Here is a 21,583-nt window from a genome sequence, read left to right on the forward strand (position 1 = left end):
AAACCCTTCATTTATGATCCTAGGTATACCTACATTTTGCTTTCCAACCCAACTAGTTTGGTCCATGATAATTTGTTTTGCAAATGTTTTTTTCCAGCCACCATGTATTTGTCTTTCTGTATTGGCAGGATTGGGCTAGTATCCATTACAAGTTTAATAGTACGATATTAACGTGTTATATAATATTAATCTTTCTTTCAAAATCACCAAGTATGCAGTATAACATACTAGCAGCCCATTTGGGTGTTTTCTTTTTAAGATGCCGTGGGACATGCAATTCAAACAAGCATGAAATTAATCAGACTCTTTCATTCTCCAATCTGACTGCTGTCCCTCACATGAAGGTCCATTTCAGTGAGGCCGGCTGCTCATTTTGTCACAACTTACACTAAAGATAGAAGAGATGTGAAGGATAAAGTTTCTGGTTTTTTTGTTGTTGTTTGTTTAATAAAAGGATTATACTGTTAGTCAAAATTGGAACTGAAATAACAGGGTTAAATTACGAGCTATATTAAATTACAAAATGGTTAAGATACTTAAATACCAGATTTTTTAATCTATGTGTATACTCTAATACAGGCTGTGTCAAAATTAACTATCAAGGACTTGTTACGCTCTATCCAAAAAAACGTTGCTCTTCAATAAATACATTTCCTACATCTGACTTTATTTACCTGAATCATCAGTTCATTCAGGAATGAAAACCTGAGAGTTTTGCACAGCACTTAGAAATCTAAAAATCACATTACTCCTTTCAATGCTTAGAAGAAAAATACTGAGCAATATAAGCAGTAGTAGTAAACAAACACATGCCAGGTACTAACTTTATAAAAATATTTTACTGCTACATAATCATCCATAATCTATATTAACTTGCATTAACATCACTCATCTCGGCTACTGTAATATTTCCTTTCCAGAGTTAGTGCTGCTGAAATACTGTGGTTCAGATGATTAAACGTTTGGACTGTTGATTTATTCAAAAACTTGATTCAATGATCTGTCACTGGACAGGCTCCCCAGTCTGTGATATTGCCAAAGAAAGCAAGTGTCTTTCACCGATTTAAAATTCTTTGGCAGCACAGCATCCCAACACAGTCTCGGAGTTCTTCAGAGAAGTTTGATACCGAAGCTGACAAGACCACAAAATGAGAACAACCTTGTTTTCAAGAGAGCATTTGGTAACAGAGACACAAGCCCATTATGGGAAAAGTAGGACTTTCTAAGCATAAGGAACAGCAAATGCTCTTAACGCCGCTCCAAACACGTTTCCTCACAGGTAAAACAACAGGGCTTAGTACTTACTAGAATGCTGTAAGTCGCCTAGCCACCCAGGGACAAGAGCTGTGCATGGGAAAGAAGATAAAGACTCTCCTACAAATGCAACTAAGAAAGCTGTGATTTGTTCCATCAAAGGAAACATTGCTCCTTTAATCTGCATGGCATGTCCTAAGATTTAGAGAAGATGGGCAAAGAGATATTAGGATTGAGTGGACAGGACAGACCAGCTCTGAGGTCTGATGTCCAGTGCAGCCACCCGAACCTGCGCACGTGTTTGAGGCAGACTCCTTCTAACCATTGCTAATTAAACAAAGCTTCATTGCAGTCAAGACCTCATAAAATCACACTAATTGAGAAGCCCTGCAGTAAAAGCTTTTTTATTTATTGGTAGCAAAAATTGCTGGGAGATGCTCAATACCATGCAATATGGCCTGGTCAGCCTTTAAACCTATGAGTATAGGGAAATGGAACAAACGGGTTATTTTAAGCTGACACAGTATTTTGGTTTCAAAAAAACATACTGGGAGATATATAACTTAAAGAGTTTTTCTAAGCTGTGAATTGCTATGTATGTAAAACCCCATCCTTAGGACAGCCTGGCACACAGCGGAAGTAACTTCTGCAACAGGGACAGGCTGATCAACTGTAGTTTACTGAACAGTTAATATAACCTATTCAGGACAACATTTGGTTCTACAAGCCAGTGTTTATAAACTCTTCAGGAAACATTCTCTCTGCTAATAGAGAAACTTCTCTTTCTTGCTAGAAGAACCAGTAACATCTTCCTGTCCATGCCTCATTTAGCCATACAGCTGTATCAAACCTAACCAATAGAATATTGAATATCTTGTAGAGTATCTTGTAGAATATATGCAAAGCTGATACATTAACTACAATTTTTCAACCCTAATACAAATGGATTTTGTAAACTGATTTGGATTAACCAAGTCTGGCTGTGCTTCCATCTGGAAGTTATATTTTATAACACTAGCCACATCTTGAAAAACAGATTCAGATGTTTGGAACAAATTCAGAACAGTTGTAAGAAATTCTAGGTACAAATGAAAAAAAAATTGAGCTTTAATGTCTTTTTTCCTCTCAGTTTTCTTTCAAGTGGGCATTTATAATCATGGTGTTTAGGGAGTTGAGGGGTAAGGAAAGAATCTGTGTTATTATCTATGACGTATTTACTCATGTGTAACAGCAGTTTGTTCCTTCTCATACTGCTCTGTAGCATTTTAAGCCTATCCTGATAAAGGGACGCGATGCTGAGTGAAAACAGTTAAGAAACAAGGGTTGAAGCATCTGGTCTATCCACAAAGATTTTCTGCTAGGAAAATTGTCTTTACATGAAACAGCAAAATGAATATAATCCCTACAGTGAGGATACATCAATATCCATATACAAATGCCTTTTTAACAGCAGAGCTTATAGCCCATGGGTTGTGTCAGTATAAAATAGTGTCTGTAAGGGTTGTACAACTTGTAACAACGCTAAGTACCTAACTTCTTTATTTAGAGAAAAACATCGTCAAACCTTTCTACTCTAAGCCTTCATCTCTGGATTTGGTCAAACCTACGTTAATGTTGAAGCAATTTAATTTCTTAATACACAAACCACGCACAAGGACAGATGAACATCAGAAGAGAAAGAGTTAGTTTTGAAATCTAACACATCCAGAAATTTTTATGCCTTGAAAATAAAAGTTAACCTTCTGCCTTTCCAGCTTGTTTAAAATAACTGTGAAGCCATAAACAGGAAAGCCAAACAAGAGAAATGTGCCCAAGTTCCTCAAAAACATGATGTTGTAGATGGTAGAAGGCAAACGACAAAACAAGATTTCCTCTACACCCACGCCATTTAGCACAGATGCTCTAGAAATCCCACAAACACACTGTTTTTCTCTGAACACATATAGAAGTTTCTGACTTACCTAGCCTTTTTGCTGGTCTTGGGTTTTGGCGTAGTATTTTTTGCTTTCTTTTCCTTTGGCTCTTTAGGGGTCTTAGGGACTTTAGGGGTCTTGGGTTCCTTCTTTTCCTTGGGTTCTTTAGGATCCTTCGGTTCTTTTTTTGCCTTGGGCTTTTTCTTTTTCTTCTTCTCTTCTTGGGAGCAATCCACTGAGTTCCTGCTTAGATTCTGGCTGTCAAGTCCCCCAGGAAAGTCTTCCTTACCAAAACCTTTACTGGGACCTTCTGCAGCAATGTGATTGTTTTTCTTTTTCTTTTTCTTTTGCTGTGGCTGCGGCTCAATTGATGGCAGATAATCATCGCTTTTCACTAGCTGGGTATTCGGTCCACTAACCTGAGTCATATCCGGCACTGGTTTCTCTAAAAAGGGTTCCGACGGAGAATGCTGAGAGAGACAAATAGAAATAACATTGTAGATTTGCAACTTTGATTTCCAAAACTTTGCTCTTTTGGAGCAAGAAGTTACACGGGGAGAAAATACCAAGCAGAAGATTAACCTAGTAGCATATCTGAAACATTGTACAGCGAAGCAGTAAAAACCAAAGCTTTCTGCAGTTAAAACAGTAGCAAAATGACCAGACATTCTTGATACAGCAAGGGTAAAACTACTCTAAAGCTCGCACATAAAGTAGAAGTACAGAAAATATTTACAGTCTTCAACATTTAGATGCAAAAGGAAAGCAACTGTTATTTCAGATATTTCAAAACAGTTGTTAGTAGAATGAATAACTTGTTACAAATTATTCAGTTGCACTGGAATTTTGTCCTGCAGGAAAAAAATTGTTAAAGTTTGCTTCTAGACATGCAAAAGAAAATAAAGTATATTCACAGGCTGTATTTATAAAAAATTAATCAAGGCAATTTACATTGGTTCAGGTGTGACAGCAGGTATTTTGATCAGCACGTGAAGGATTAAGCCACTTTAAAATGTAATATAATGTTACATTTTATGTCAAAGATCCACAGCTCCCTACTTCTAATTGAAACAGATTTGTTCCTGCTACAGATTGGACAGAGAATGACCTTAAGTGTTTGTGAACCTGCAAAAACGTCCTATTTCAAAGTCTGTATAGTGTATCAGGTTTACACCAGACTTATAACGTACATGAAAACCTATGTATAATTACACAAATGTCAAGTGCCTGGCCTAAACACATTGGATCTATTTGCAACTCTTTTCCTCTTAATGGTTCTGTTCTACACAAAGGTCCATGAGTCTGCAATAAAAAAAAAGTCTAAGCTCTACCATGACTTTGCAGCATATCAAAGCTCTAACCTGCTTCTCCTCACTGCCTGCCCGTGGTTATAAATGCAGGGCGAGTGCTTTTCAAAAGGAAAACTAATAGCATGACAGGAATAGCAGCGTCTGTGTAACTGTAATGTTATTTGTGTTTCCTTTTCTCCGCTTTTTATTCAAACTGCACTTCCTTAGAAGTGGCAAGCGTGCAAACGAATGACTACAAACCCAGTCCCTGAGTATAAGGAGAACTGATGGGCATACACAGACATATACTTTAGCCACCTGGATCGAAAAAAAACAATGCACTCTTAAGATTTAGGAAATAAAATTGTTAATATCATTACATAAGAAAGTGAATGCATGTGTGTTTTTCCAAATATATTAATATAGTTTTCTGAATGTAAGTAAACTGAATCAGTGCACCTATTTTCAGCATTTCTTCACAGTAGCAAAGAAATGCTGTACCCTGAATACACTCATACTCAGAAGCTACACAAGCAGCAGCAGGAGCAAGGCTGTCAAGAAGTGAAGATAACTCTTTACTGCTTTTTGGAAGAGGTTTGAACAGTCCGAGCTAGACACTACAGTTCTTCATGGAAGAGACCCTAGGACAAGAGGGAAGGCCTGAGTGCTGGACTGAAGATCTGGGTCTACTTGGCTTAAGCAAGAACTTCCAGGATGATTTCTGCATGTTTCTGTCCTCCACCTGTTTATTAAGATGCTTTTTAGTGCAACAGGGTCTTAGTTGCAGCGGAAACTCAGCTCTAATGCAAACCTGATGCACCCATTGCATTAGCACCGCCATCAGTCAGCCCCGCCTCAAGGCAATCTCATGTTAGGCATCCTGAAGTAGGAACCAACACCTCTTCTAGAAATCTGCGGTCACCGTAACACTTACATATCTTCATGCTGGAAAGTTCACAAAGACTGGATATCTGTATAGAAAACACTGATCCCAGGAAGTCAATGGTGGCAATGAGTTCTGCAGTCCAAGTATACATTACATAAAATACAGATATTTTAAAATCTTCTAATTGGTTTTGAATTTGGTTGACTGAATTGAATTGACTGTCTCCTCAGATTTGTTCTGTGACACGTTTGTAACAGACCATTATGTACTTGTACTGTATAACGCTTATTTTTAGGCAGAAAAAGACAGGAATATTACACAGATCACCTGTAAGTACTTCTTAACCATAGGTTTTCAGAGCAGTACTTTTAACCTACGTTCTCCCGAGGCAGTCAATATATTTCTATATTTTCTGCCATTTCATATCTCGTGCATGCTTTGTTTTTCAGAGACCTGGAGTGCAAGTTTCATCAATGTCTTCACTGAGCTGTCCACCGCAATACTGTCCTCTTTTTAAATACTGTTCACTTGCTTATGTGTCTAACATATAAGAAATTCAAGTTTTTCTTTCAATTATTTGTAAATTCAATAATTTGTAAATTATTTGTAAAATTTGTATTGAGCAAGTACCTTGCGTTTGGCACTACAGTATTTGTTTGCCATATTCAGAAAGACTTTTACAACTATCTAAAAGCTTATGTATAAGGCACAACTTTCTACAACAAATCGGAATTGGTAGTTTAACTTATTTTTCTTCCTCTTAAGCATGTGAAACAGCCAAGCCAACAAATATTAAAACGCACAAGAGATCCAGTAATGCCATGTAAATTTAGTTCTATAAAATTTTCAAGGTTGCACCTTCATTAGTGATATGACCATGTCACTGAAATCAATATGAAGTTTTACACACGCTTGAGTATTCTCATTACCTCTTCAATCTAATTCAAAAAATTAATCCTTGTCTCCTTTCTAAGACTTGTAGGTTGTTTTTTTTTGTTTGTTTGCTTGTTTGTTTCAGAAGTCTGACCAACAACTTTTAGCACAGTCACAAGCAAATCTGAACGCAGGCCAGACAGCTTTCTAAGTCTCCACAACAGCAATGTCAGCCCTTCATAATTTGACATTTGTCGTTTTAATGTAAGGTCTGGCCAGAAGGTAAAGCACTGAGAATGGCAGCGATTGCTTCCACGCTGCAGTACTCAGTAACTTATGCTGGAAGATGGCATCCTGTGAAAATTCAGATTCTTACTACCTCAAAAAGTTTATCCACAAGAGTCATTCTTGGGCTCTAAAACAACTTAGACTATACATTAGACTTAAGCGTTACACATGAAACAGATATTAAAGAAAAAATCCAAACTGAACTTACTGCCTTTTCTTTACAGTACCAAGTTATGTGCATTGCCAAGCATACAAATGAAAATATTATGGTTTTGTTTCTTATCATTTGCAATCCCCAAAACATTAAGCCACAAGAAGCCAACTCTGCCCTAATTAGGCTTTGGTTATATTTCCTATTACTTGAAAATACATTACTTTTGCCACATGCCGCTCCCTTTGCAGCTTGGCATGTTTTGTAATTCACTTATATGTGACCTTTTAAATTGTAGTACTCTTTCAAAGAAATGGGTGTGATTAACTTTATTTTTCTAGGAAGTCTGTGTCTACACTTTTGCAATATGCTAAAACAGTTTATCCCTAACTGACAACCCCACATTGCTCCCTAGTGTGAAGCTGTGTAGGAGCAGCACAAATCTAGTGAGGAGATCGGAAGCAGATTTAAAGATGCATTTTCTTACCCCAAACCAGTGGTCTGCTCTTTCTTAAGAAGGGAGAAAAGGAAGAACGACAGGCTTTCACTAGTAAATATTAGTTTAAGCCTACCACAGGGAATTATTTCAAATAGTTCTACTTCTTTAAATCTACAAAGGATTAACTCTAGTTACAGGGTCACAATTTCTAATGAAAGAACCCCATTTTTCACTTACAAAATTAAAAAAAAAAAAAAAATGTATATTACAAGTTTTTGCCAAAAGATTGAAAAATTTATCTGCATACTTCTGAGAAATCGCTTCTCCTGATGCTTTTATTAATAACAAAGCCATAATTTAGTATGTTGGTATAGAATTTAATCTTCCACAGGAAGGAAACCACTGAAGATTAAACACAAATAGGTATTAATCCTATTTGATATTCCAGCAGAATTTTTTTTGGTATTATTTGAAATAAGGTGAAAAAGGTGCTCAAAAATATTGGTGTGTTTACTAGACCCACATCTCTTTAAATCTTTTAGAGAAAAGCTGTTTTTGTAAACATTTAACAAAGAACAGATGGCCTGTTTTAATCATGCGAAAAAACCTGGAGCTCACATTAATACTCCTACCAGCGACTACTGGGGCTAGTCACCTCCCTAACCAGCAGCATGGTACAGTCTTCAGTAATACCATTTAGGTTTACAATGGACGTTTTCTCATCAATTCCCACTACTTGACAGTTAATCAATGCTATTAACATGCAATATCACAATGCAGGACACTGCTAAAGATCGCAGCTTATTAGAGCAAAACAGAGATTCTTCAGGAACTCTGAGGAGTTAAGATAATTTGCAGCTCAACAGGTTTCCCAGGACAGTAATATGCTTTTGCATTATCAGTAAAAGCCAACAACACCCAAGCAAATAATAAATGAAAACACTATTTGAGAAATTGTTTCTGGAGTACAAAAATCTCACTCTTCTGGAATTCAAACTTATTTTTAAAACTTCCAAACACGTTATCACCAAGATTTGAAAAATTAGAAATGAAGCTGCCTGCGTTTCACGGCTGCTTACATGTTTAGAGCTAAGCTCATTCTCCGCAGCCCGCAGCACAGATAGATGTCTCAAACCAGGCCTCTTACGTAAAGTAGCAGGATGGACAGGAGGTAGGATTAATCCAGTGAGGGTCAGTGGCAGGGAGGGAGGTTAAGGAGGAGAATCTTTCTGTTGCTTGAACAAGGATTGAACCACAATCAACTGTACTTAAGCACTGAAAGTAGCTGAGTGTCAGTTCCCTAGCAGAGCAGCAACTTGAGCCAATATTGAGCTTTAAGAAGTATGAAGCAAGAGCAGCAAAGTATGCAACATGACTCAGCTAAAAAATTTAAACACCAGCACCAACCAAAAAAACAAAGCTCCTTTCTACTGGGACTACTTTCATTTCCCTCACTGGTCTTTTCTACATTTTTAAAAAGATCTATTGTAACCACATTTTATTTAAATTTTCTTGAACTTTGGTTTATTAACCAAGTTGTGTAACAGTAGAGCAAGTGCTCAGTCAGTTCCCACCGGCTCCAAAACACAAAACTCTCCAATATGATATCTATACAATGGATAATTTCACATTAGGTAAATAATTACTGAATATTCTCATTTGCAGCAATTGCAGTCCTGCTAAATTATCACCTTCACTTTGGAAAAGTTAAAACAGCAGCCTATGACCAAAGAAAGCTCTTTTAAAACAGAAGACGGACTACAGCATTGCTTCTGGAAGGAGCTCTGCCTAGTGCCACAGAGATCACTCATTTTGAATTTGCACCCTTCCTGATAGCGTGGTTCCCAGGGTGTTAAAAACCATCACATGTAGAAATTGCTCTGCGATTCTTCCTTTCAATGGTTAATGAAAGGATTCATCATCCCTCTGGACTATTTAGAACGCACTATTTATCTTGAGTACCCTCCAAACAAATCATTTGGAAAGTTTCCGCGTCATGTCTCCATACTTTGTTTTGTCCCTGCAATTCTCAACTTGTCTCGTCAATGCTTTCAGCGTTAGGCCTGTCCTGGTGCTCCCTCCATCTGAATCATGCTTCAGCTTTCCTAGCCCAATGTAAATACTTCTCAGACATTGTCCGTCTGCAAAGCTCACATATCAGTAAAAACTCCAGAGTAAACAGGAATCAACACCACCTCCGAAATCGCAACCAAATACCAGTACCAACGTTCAACAACAGTACAGCTGTACAGTTTTTCTTCTAGAGTAGTCTAAAGTCCAGAAAGATCCTCAAGACAACGCTCACACCCATAATTCTTTCCAAAACCTGTTTTACCAATCAGTTTCTCCTCCTTTATTGTGAGTGACAGTCCCTTCCCTTTTCTGTGAAACTGCTACCTTGAATTGAAGACGTATATGTCTTTTTTACTTTACTATATGAAAATACTTAGTATTACGTTGAAATATTTTGGGCAATATGATGCTGTTTAGAAACAACTGGTATCTCAGTACTTCAGGAACTCCTCTAAAAAAACATTGTAGTTCCGAAGTGCCAACTTGCATTTATAAACTGACAAGCGTTGTCACTGATCTTTTCTGCAATAAAGGGAAAGGCATCACACCAGATGATAGTGAGAGAAGTCTATTTTACAAAGAAACTCCACAGGAATCTTGTAGTTTACTAAATCTCTTACCATACTTCTAGAAAACACAGATGAAAATGTATGGAAAACAAAAGTTCTATTAATACCTTCTTAGCAAGACATAATTCGACAATTAAAAATCACTTTGCAGGAAAAAGTTCCTGTTTCAGTCAAGTGCTGCTGCAATACCATTTTATTTCTTAAGCAAGTCTTCCTGCTCTGTTACGACTAATGGAGACTATTTTTGAAAAACAGGTGCAACTACTAAAAAGTTAAAACTTGCTGATCCAAAGTTTTCAGAAACGCTCTGAGTCAAAACAACTTATTTTGATTCCAGCAGCATCCTAACAGTGGAGTGGAAGTGATTAAAACCAATCTTGGTGCCCTCAGCCACCACTGCAAAAGTACACTCATAGATGATTTGGGGGAGCTGAAATTATCACCCAATTACTGTGTGTGGAAGCACAAAAACATGCTATCCAAAATACAGAGTTCCTTAATTGAGTCTCAGCCCAGCTACAGTATTAGAATTATTTATTTTCTGGTCATGTACTGTGTGGAGTAAAACAGATAACAAGAGATGAATGACACTAAGGTAGCCATCCAAAAAGCAAACATGCCATTATATTTTGTAGCAATCATATGTAGCAACACTGTTTGGTGGTCACATAAAGTGAGAGATACTACTAAAACTATGGAATATCAGCCAGTGCAATGAGCGCTGCTGGTTTGTTCACAGCTCAAAACCAACTACTTTTTCCCATAAAAGAGCTCTTCTGGTTGCTGACCATCCATCAGAACCAACATCAGCGTTGATCAGACAATATCAGACAACTGCCACCCTCTGATAATGAAGCGTGTATGCTCCAGATCAGCTTTCCATGTAAGAAACTGCAAAAGCTACCACACTGACTATATGTAACTGCTAACGCGATGGTCCACGAGACAAACATTTTATTAATACTTTTTTGCTACAGATTACTTCGTAATATATACTGCAGTATACAGACAGCAGTGCAAGATTGCTCCTTATGCGAGCGGGGCAGGTCCTAAATATTACACAGCAGTAGCTAGCACAAGCCTGACTCTCCGCTCTCCATCACCACCACCACCATGTAGACTGGTCAAAGACTCAGGATTTTGGCAAGTTTTTACTAACCCTAGCTGTAGAGACACATAGAAAGGGCGGGACAATGAGGACCCGAATTCTACTGGCAAAAGCCATATTGCCCTTCTTGACAGCTTGTGCTCTACCTCAAGCCTGCTCTCCCTGCACAGCTACAGTCAAAGGAAACCTCACATCTGCGTACGCTCCACCATCAAGCAGCAGAGATGCCAGAAACATGCCAGCATGAGTTTTACCACAGTGCAGAGTTTATGCTATACAGTCTGTACCACAGGTGGGAAAATGACAGGGAGACCAGCAAGAGTCCTACGGTAAAACGGCCCGCAAACACCTTTTTCTTAACACTTTACTTCCATCAAGTAGGACCTGTATTTAAAAACATGGATATTTTCTTTGTGAAGTTACAACTGTGAAGTTATGCCCAAGCACAGCTATCAAGATACCTAGTGCTTACTACAGAATTCCTTGGATTAGAGAATATCCAGGAGGTTTACCACCAGTCTTTTCCAACCCCTCTAAAACAAGGTGGTGGCTGCACATCTCCAGGCAAGATAGGGAAGTCGCGCAGGAAAGTAAGAACACGTCAGGATGAAATAGTTTCCCGAGGACCTAGTACAATGCTTCAGCTTCTCCAGGAAAGGGGGAATAGGGGAGGAAACACCTTCACATATTCAACCAAAACAGTAATACTGAAACTGCTATTGTTAAATACATAAGCCTTATAAAGAGTAACCTAGCATTTTAGCATGTATAACAGGCTGACTTGCTGCTCTTGGGCTTGCCTCTACGTTCCCCACAGCTCTTCAGCTCCACTGTGAAAGTGAAGCAGTTCCCCCGAAATAATAAAATGCGAACACCCTCCTTCTCTTGGGCACGTTTCACAGCCACGCTTTAAAATCCCAGATACTGAGGGAATAGGGGAAGCCTACTGTCCTGCAAACGCAGCCTCCTCTCTCCATCAGCAGAATTCCCTCCACTCAGTTACTGAATGTCAAAAAGGTAAAGATCCATCCTCTCTGAAGGGTAACCGGTTCCTACGTCACATTGTATTGCCATCACCACAGGTTATGATGCTCTGGTACCAACTACAATTTCCACTTAAGACCTTGTCCCCTACCCAGAAAAAGAAAACCCATGAAAACAGTCCTGACTTGGTGTATTAAGCGCTTACAGCCTGCCCATAGTAACTGAAGCTATAAATGTCCCCTAACATTTTGTTTTTCTACAAAGTCACTCAGTTCTTAAGAAGAACCTCTTCTTAAGAGGAACCTTAATTAGCTCCTATCTACTTCCATCAATGTGTTTCTCTACTGTTATCAAATCTAAATCACAGTAACACAGAGCAAACGGCATCAGGTTTATGACTAAGGAGAAAAATCAAAGACGAGCATACTTTGTGCAAACGCTGCTTCTTCTGACCACAGACAACCAAAAGAGTTCTGCCTGTGCTTTCACTGCTGCAAGCAGCAGTAACAGCAAAAGCATTACATGCCACAACAGCAAAAGTGTTTCTATTCTGGTGCTTCCCCCCCCCAAGCCCCAAGAGTTAACAGAAAAACTTATTTAACAGGCCATATATGTAAATACATAAGATGTGAGGTAATGAGACATACACGTATCTTATGTTTACATAACAGATGTATTTTTATGTTTTTTAACAGTATGTAAGTTGTATATGTAAATTCAGAAGTGACACCTCTTCTTTGATTTGCAAAATCTCTAATAAAGTATGCTTTATCTGAATTCAGATGAAGTACACTTTATCTTCTTATACTTTACATCAAATAAAGTGCAGTTTAATCTAAGGAAGGGAGAACAACAATAGAAATAAAAGCAGTATGTTTTTTTTGTTTTACTAGATGAAGGAAGTTTTTATTTCTTCTGCCTGATCTGCAGTGCGAAGGATCAAGTAAATACAAGCTTCAGAAATACCACCTGTTTGATGGACATCTTGTGAGCCCTACTCTGTTGCTTGTAAGGACAGTACAAAATGCTTTACAACTTTAACAATGAACTAAAAGGACCAAATTGCAATAAAGATTGCAAGGAAGTACACAGGAGCAGAGATGAGCACAGACAGGAGCAGCATGGATATAAGTGTGTATTGCCCCAAGCTATTTACCTGGCACCACCGCGTGTGTATGTATTTTTTTTTTTCTTACATCATGCCTGTGCCAGAAAGTCCTCAAACTCAGCTTTATACACTTCATGCCCACGACTATGTGCCACACTTGCGTACATGCACCATCATGTCTTTTCTTCTGCACTTGGATAGCTTCCAGTCGCTCCCGACCAGCCTCAGGAAGCCTTAGAAAGACACCAGTCATAGCCAGTTCTCTCTTGGCCTTCTCGTGGTCAGCCATACTCTGCTTTGCCACGCACACCTATCCCGGGGCAGCCTCTCGCCCCTTTTCTGAGGGCACTCCAATGCAAGGGTCTGCAATGGGTCTAGCCCACCTCTGGGGAAAGCTGGCTCTCTGGAGGCAGGCTGGGGACCTCAGCTGCCCGCCAAGCCCCCTCTCATAGAAATGAATGAGGGCAGCAACTGAAGGGCTTTACTTCATACATTCATAAAAATATAAAATATGGCAACCACCAGCAAAATGGTTTCAAATGGATTTTTAGACAACTACAATTTGTTAGTATACAGTGTTTGTTCCAATACATTAGTAAGACTTTAAGTTATATCTAACTTCTCTATCACTTTCCTAACCCCTTCCTTATATACCTAGGAAAACAAAAGCTCAGCATTCTTATTTTAAAAGTTCTCCCCCATCAGATTCTAGACTTGCTAAACACACGTTTAAGAAGCCTGCACATATCAAAAATGTATCCATCAACAGTTTAATGACAAACATGCATCAGATTATGAGGCTGATGAAAAGAAGATGCAATTCATAGAGAGCCTTTACTAAGAACTTTATCACTACTTCTATCTGCAAGCCCCCATTAAAAACGAGCAAGTTTTCCCCAAAGGTATAAATATATATCACATTCTAATAGCTCAAGAAAAGGGCAATGGCCTTAGATGTGTAAGATTTCAACAGATGTGACAGAGGACTCTACCCCCTGAGTTTTTACTCCTATACCTAGAAAGGAGGTCCTACTGAAGTCCCACGATACTTCCACAACACCATCCGTAAGTATTTTTATTAAATAATAAAATGTTCTGCATTCTGCCACGGTTTGCAGCAAGATTTCTTCAATTTCACCAGGATATCTTGCAGATAGAGCATACCAGCATAAGAAAAAAATGAGCTGAAAGCATTAGAACAAACACTACCAGCACAGATACTACACTTTGGCTTCAGTTTGGAGCTGACAAACTTTTAGTTCATCAGTATTTCATTTGGATGACCTGCAACAGACCCCACTAGACAAATAACACAATGATCTCTCTCTCACCTTGCCATCTCCCCCCTCTGCAAGGTGAAGTTGCACTGTAGCCACAATCAAAAGACGAAATCTTTTTGATTTGTTACTTGAGCTAGCGCCTTTTTTTTTTTAGCTACAACTTGTACTCAGGACTTCTCTGCTACAAACTTCTGAAAATGCACAGAATTCTCCAATCCCATGGACTTCTAACACTGTAAAATACATAAGGCACCACCAAGGCAAAGAAAGTTAAACCTAGTCTAAACCAACTTTTTTTATTATTTTAATGACTTTTAATCTTTAAGTTTGCTGACTTATTCTGATGAAAAGGGTCTCATTTCAGAACTTCCCCCAAAAACCCCATATTTGGTAAATGTTTTCCGATATCATAAGATGATATCCACAGTAGCTCAATCATCCTGTCTCTACTGTTTCTGTCTACTCCAAATCTCAAAGTGTTTTACTTGTTGCTGTTTCAATCTCACAGCCCAGGTGAGCATGCTTAGTACTAGGAGATTCACAATTTAAAACCATCTAAAAGTTAACATTTTGTTTTGAATGCCATTGTTTTGTTCTAAATGCCATTTCCTTAGTTACAAAGAAGTTTCACATCAGAAGACAGAAAGAAACTCCAAAGCCCCGCTACCACTTTTATTTATATTAGCTGTCCCTAATAAGTTGAAATGACTTTTCTAACCCATTTTTATCCAATGTTAAACTGTTCTTGTCCAGCAGAAATTCAAAAGCTTTCTCCAGACATTGAACAAATGAGTCACCCTGCAAGTGAAATAGTAAACAAGCACTGTTGTCTTGGGAAAAGAGTAAAGTTCACTGTAACCCAAAGAAAAACTATTGTAAGTTATAAACATATTTTTCTTTTTTTTTTTAAATGGCAGTCTAATTTATTAAATATTACAAATACTTGAAAACAAAGAACAAGTGTCGTCAGTGTCACTTCTGAAACAAATTCTACTTCCTAGTACTTAACTTTTTTACATTAGTATCTCTAACATACAGGCTGACTCCTCCCTAGTTACCTCCAGAATTGCTGCCTCATTCAGCACACAGGACGGATGAGACTCCAGATTAAATGAGATCTGAATGACTAAGATATTATCCTGAAGAGAAGACTCATGTTACCTTGAAACCTTAAGCACAGAAAAGGGAAAGACTGCAAGGACATGGCTGTGATGGAAGCAGTGAACGTCAGGCAAGATAATTTACTGTCTTTTCTCCACCAACCTCAACTCACTGTGATACTTTTTCTTTTTCCCCCAGAAGGGCTGAGGGTTTTTTGGGTTTTGATTTTTTTCTTTTAAATTACACGCTCGTTTCTTTCTGACATGGATCTCTGGCAAAGGACTTGCCATGGACCCTCTCCTTGAGAAGTGCCCAGCCATGACCGCAAGAGAGTGCCTACTTGGATAACTACTGGCTTCAGCATTAGGGCAATCAGCCCAGCCTAATGCACACTAAGAAGCCCTAAAGCCCATGTCTATCACTCTGGCCTCAGGCAACTCCCCGTCCCTCTGTCTTGGTTTCCTTGTACGTAAAATGGAGAATACACATTGCAGCAGAGCTTCGAAGATGAATGAATCAGTGGTTATTGGTTTTTCTGTGTTATGATTAAAATTACCATTAAAAAAAGCTCATTTAGCTATTAATTCTTTACCAAGATATGAAGAGACAGTGTTTGTAGGAAGAGTCAGTCTGTTTCATGAGATTCAGTGATATTCAAGATTGGGTTTACTGGATAATATACAGTAAATAAATTGTTGAGCCATACCTCAAATAATAAAACCAAACAAATTAAACAGCTACTTATATCACAGAAGATCTTCTGCAGGTAGAAGAAAGGGAACAAAGAAAACATGGTTGCAAACACAGATTACATCCTATTTCAGAGGCACAAGGAACGTGTAGCGACAGTCTGACTTTGGATCGTTCTTAACTTCCAGCTTTGTAGATTGCTATCATTCTGTAAACACAATCACTTAAAATATGCGTATTAAATTACATAGTTTAACATTTTCTATAACTAACTTTGTTGTTTCTTGATACTTACTTTGAACAAAGTACATAGAAACATAACAACCAAAGACTTCTTGCCAACTGTACATTCAACCAAAGCAGACTCTGCAGATGGTAACAAACAACTATAGTTTTCTGAATTTCCTCATCACACCCCTCTTTCAGAAGCATTGATGCTTACAGCAATATAAATACTTAAAAGCTCTAAGGTGTCACATTCTAAGTATGCAGGGAGACAACAAGAGTTAAAAGCTACTTTTTTTTTCTTACATACATATATATATATATACACACACACACATGCACACACAAATATATACATATGTATTCAAACATTTAACTTCCACAGTGTTCTTTAAATTTCCTCTACTGGTATCTGACCCCCTTCCCAAACTGCAGCTGCTTCCATGTTCACTTTCCAATACATATTAAAAAAAAAAAAAAAAAACAAAAAACAAAAAACAACTAAAAACCCCAGAAAACAACACTCTGCAATAGAAAAAAATAATCAGCTAAATCATGCGGGTTCTTCTCTGTTACATACTCAAGAATTAACATTTTCCACGCTGTCACGTAGAAGATACCCGGTTCTCAGGTTAACTAAGTTCTATGAAGATAAAACAAAACATGATGGAAAGGCGGGTTTTTCTTTTCCCTCTCCTGTCTCTAAACAGAAAAGGAAAATAACCTGAAAACATAATGACTTGTGAGATAGCTTTCTTACATTCCGTTTCAGATATGCTCGTAAATAGTTAAGGAAAAGCAGTAATTCTAGAAAAGTTCCTCCGATTAACCAGCCTTTAAACACCTATAGTTGATCAACTCATGGAAATCAGAGGGCAAAAGGTACCATAAATCTTCAGCAGTGATGCATTTTACACCAACGATACCTATTTTATGAGAGAAAAACTACTAAAGATTTAATGGTGCCAATTAAAGAAGCCAAGAGTTTGCATGGCTCAATGGCTGAGTCATAGACCTTTTGCCTATAATAGGTTCCATTATAGCCCTCAGCTCAAGCTGTGGGAAGAGGACTGCAGATGAGTAACAGGAATTAGTATTTTTAAATGTTATTGCAAAGGAAGGTGTCCTTTAAACATTATGCAGCTGCGACTCTAGCGGAAGCAGAGCAGCTTGCGCTTACTCAGAATCCTAGTTTTAAATGAGATGCTTGGAAATTTGTAGACACCTCACAACTTCAAAACGCTATCAAAGAAATTAAGCCCACCAGTGCAAAGCCCTCACAAATTTAACTAGCACTTCATACGCATTTCCAAACTTGAAATACTTCAGTACTTGTAATTTTTATGCTATGCTATTACCTGTGATTTTTGGTATTCATTTATGTTTACATAAAATAAGGTACAACCATTTTGTACTTAACCATACGATGTCTATAAACAACTGGTGCAATGTACAATGAAAAAACGAAAATTAAAATGTTGAAGTGCCTCTTAAGATGGCTCCCAGTAAACCCAGGGAAGTATTTGTGCCATAGAGCAATACTGTACACAATTCGGATCGTCCACAGCAACAAGAATTAGACCTCAAGTCACAGGCACGGATCATCTTGAAGGAGAAGGCTGAAGGGAATTTAACTTACTTTAGATAGATTGCTATTTATGAAAACATTGGCAGATCCTAATACAGGAAATAAAAAGAATTAAGAGGGGTAAAATTGGCACAAGAGCAAATTGGGTATAAAACCAGTGACTAATAAATTTAGGAAAGTCAGATGCCTGTTGCAACATTTAGAGTAATCTGATTTGGGTCAGGATTTCAAAAAGGAGTACTGGGAGCAAAAGCCAAGTGCTCTTTAAATTGAAGTTTGATAAAGTTATGAAAAGTAGTTCATAAGATGGTACATGTGACAGCTGGAGGCTCAAATCAATGGCCCAGGCAATCTTCACAAGTACTTTGCTCCTAATAACTGGAGACAGTAAAAATCAACAGCAAAATCTTGTTTAGATTAAAAAATAAATGTATTTTAACAAATTTAATTTGGAATATGACAAACACTAAACATATTATTTCAGAAATGAGTTAAATATGCTTAGAACAACCATTTATGTTTAATTTTCTAGGGGAAGGAAATCTCTATTAAGCAGACCAATAGGGCTGGTAAGACAAGATTCTGGTCACAGAAGTTTTATCTTCAAACCTGAAAAAATGGGTTGGTTACCCAAAAGGCTTTTATAATTAAACTGGCCAATATAGTCAGAAAAAAAAACCCTTAAGTATTACCTCTTTTATAAGCCTTACTTCACTCATATCCTCAAATCATTACAGCTATAAATGTGACTACTCAGATACCCCAAGGAAAACCTCTGTGATTTCAAATGTTTGTATTTATAACATCTTCCTTTGACTGGAAATTGTCTTCGTTCACACCATGACTGCCATATAAAATGCCGTCTAAAACAGAAAGGGTTACTTTTTAAATACAGATGCAACACTCCCAGTGTCCTTTTGCAACAGCTTTTGTATTCCTTGGTTTGGACGATTTTCCCAAAACAATGCAGAAGTCAGATTTATTTTTAGGTACTCTAGATTACAGACATTTGAGAAAAGCAGAAGTAAGCAATTTATGAAATTACTGGTCATCAGCTGGTCATTTACACAGTCACATTATTTAAATATTAGTGATACACTTGTAATAAGTAAGTTAGTGCAGGAGATAATGGTATCCACTTGCTATGCATGTGTCTTAACTTGCAACAAGAATATTGCAACTAGAAAGGCTCCTGAGAGAATTTCACTTCTTTCTAATGTTGTGCTGCAAAACTTACTCTTCCTCAAGAGCTTCCTACAGACAACATCGCTAACACAAGAGATCTGCATCAACGATAAATGAAGGTAGAACAAGTTCTTCCCTGAAAAAAAAGAACTGTTTTCCACAGAAATTACCCCAAAGCTCCCAGACCAGAAGTCCCCGACCTGCTTTGACGGCTCTCCAGACCAGTTAATTAACATTGTAAACCCATTCTCCCATGCCCACTCATTAAGGCAAGTAGGTGGTTCACAGGAGTGCTTTGTTTTGGGGTAAGTTTGTACGCATTGGTATGGAGACACTCAGAAGAGATGGAGAGGAGCAAGAGGTTTTATTTTTTACATCTACTAGTAAGTGTATCAGACTTAAGTAGTTAATCACTGAGCCATACAATCATTTAGGTTGGCAAAGACCTTTAAGATCATCGAGTCCAATCATTAACCTAGCACTGCCAAGTCCACCACTAAACCATGTCCTCAAGCACCATGTCTACCTGGCTTTTAAATACCTCCAGGGATGGGGACTCAACCACTTCCCTGGGCAGCCTGTTCCAGTGCCTGACTGCCCTTTTAGTGAAGAATTTTTTCCTAATATCCAACCTAAACCTCCCCTGGCGCAGCTTGAGGCCATTTCCTCTCGTCCTATTGCTTGTTACTTGGGAGAAGAGACCGACCCCCACCTTGCTACAACCTCCTTTCAGGTAGTTGTAGAGAGCAATAAGGTCTCCCCTCAGCCTCCTCTTCTCCAGGCTAAACAACCCCAGCTCCCTCAGCCGCTCCTCATAAGACTTGTGCTCTAGAGCCTTCACCAACTTCATTGCCCTCCTCTCAACACGCTCCAGCACCTCAATGTCCTTCTTGTAGTGAGGGGCCCAAAACTGAACACAGTACTCAAGATGCAGCCTCACCAATGCCGAGTACAGGGGCACTATCACCTCCCTGGTCCTGCTGGCCACACTATTTCTGATACAAGCCAGGATGCCACTGGTCTTCTTGGCCACCTGAGCACACTGCTGGCTCACATTCAGCTGGCTGTCGACCAACACCCTGAGGTCCTTTTCCACCAGGCAGCTCTCCAGCCACTCCTCCCCAAGCCTGTAGCATTGCCTGGGGTTGTTGTGACCCAAGTGCAGGACCCAGCAGTTAGCAGTGTTGAACCTCATACAGTTGGCCTCAGCCCATTGATCCAGCCTGTCCAGGTCCCTCTGCAGGGCCTTCCCACCCTCCAGCAGATCAACACTCCTGGCCAACTTGGTGTCATCTGCAAACTTACTGGAGGGTGCACTCGATCCCCTCATCCTGATCATTGATAAAGATATGGAACAGAACTGGCCCCAGTACTAAGCCCTGGGGAACACCACTCGTGACCGGCTGCCTACTGGATTTAACTCCATTCACCACAACTCTCTGGGCCCAGAGGCCATCCAGGCAGTTTTTTACCCAGCAAACAGTGCTGAAAGAGCAAGACAACCTGCAGATCATACCTCAACTACTTGCAGCCCAGGTTTTCTTGTATAATATATGTTTTCCCCTCCACAATGTTTTCTTTGCTTTACTTACGAATACAAGCATCTACCTCTTCAGCATCTACAACTCACAGAATATGTTTCTGAGTTAAAAGGAGAATATGCTGATCGAGATTTCAGTAATTCTGTGTTTGTGGCTTGCAAGAAATAAATTGTTGGTTTTCTAGGATTGAAGTAAGGTAGATATTTTCATGTGCACTACTAATATTCCTTTTATGTATTAGTCCCCACAGTTCCGCATGAGATTTTTGTTTATCCAATTAAGACATAGTTAGTAAAAGCCCTTTAAATGCAGAAAGTTACTTTCTGAAGCTGCAGTGGTTATATTTTGGATATACGAAAAGACAAAGCAGAACAGAAGACTACACCCAAAGGCTTTTTGCCTTTTTGAGGACAGACAAACGCACAGAAGTAGTCAACCTGGCATCCGAGAAAGCCTGCAGGAGTTGAGGAACAAGCTGTGTTAAGTTTTCTCAAGGGAAGGCTCCTGGCGCGGGCACCCCTCAGAGCACCCGGCAGCCGCGGCGGGAGCCTGCCCGGGGCGGCGGGGGCGGAAGAGGGAGGAGGTTTGTGGCCGCCTGCGTAACCCCAGGCGCGTTGCCTGGCTGCACATTTCCACCCTGTGAAATGGAAACAGTGATCGGGTTTGCCTGCCCCGCCAGCATATTCCCACTGACTCAAACTGCTCAAAGGTTCTCTGATGGAAGAAGTTAACAGACATGGAGGGTACGTACCACAGGCTAAAGCCATCTTTTTGTAGCTGGCTTACTAATACTAACCTGTCAAACAACTCAGGTAACTGTGGTTTCATGCTGTCACTTTCCACTACAAGATCTGCAGCTCCACAGAAAGGCTCAGTTATGCCCAGTTCCCTTCAAATCCAAAGGCAAATGTAACATTTTTACTATACATTCTATTCAGTCTTTCAATGTCCTTTCTAAAAAAGGTGGCACTGTACAACCCATTACTTCCAGGTGAGGTGAGGATACACCATCTTGATCAGCCAACACAGAACTCGCTG

General features: G+C 39.0%; 1 protein-coding gene across 4 annotated transcripts in view; it reads right to left on the bottom strand.

The window, feature by feature from the left end:
- CHD7 (chromodomain helicase DNA binding protein 7) overlaps positions 1–21,583 on the bottom strand; it is a 145,752-nt gene that overhangs the window by 55,436 nt on the left and 68,733 nt on the right. For all 4 annotated transcript variants that reach the window (XM_087752683.1, XM_087752692.1, XM_087752706.1 and 1 more), the window contains one exon: positions 3,216–3,637. In XM_087752683.1, the coding sequence (XP_087608809.1) occupies positions 3,216–3,637 (422 nt within the window). The remainder of the gene's footprint in view (positions 1–3,215; positions 3,638–21,583) is intronic.

The sequence above is a fragment of the Nipponia nippon genome, unplaced genomic scaffold, assembly GCF_047370975.1.
Source record: "Nipponia nippon isolate SJK-2023a ecotype South Korea unplaced genomic scaffold, ASM4737097v1 scaffold_1, whole genome shotgun sequence".
Taxonomy (NCBI): domain Eukaryota; kingdom Metazoa; phylum Chordata; class Aves; order Pelecaniformes; family Threskiornithidae; genus Nipponia; species Nipponia nippon.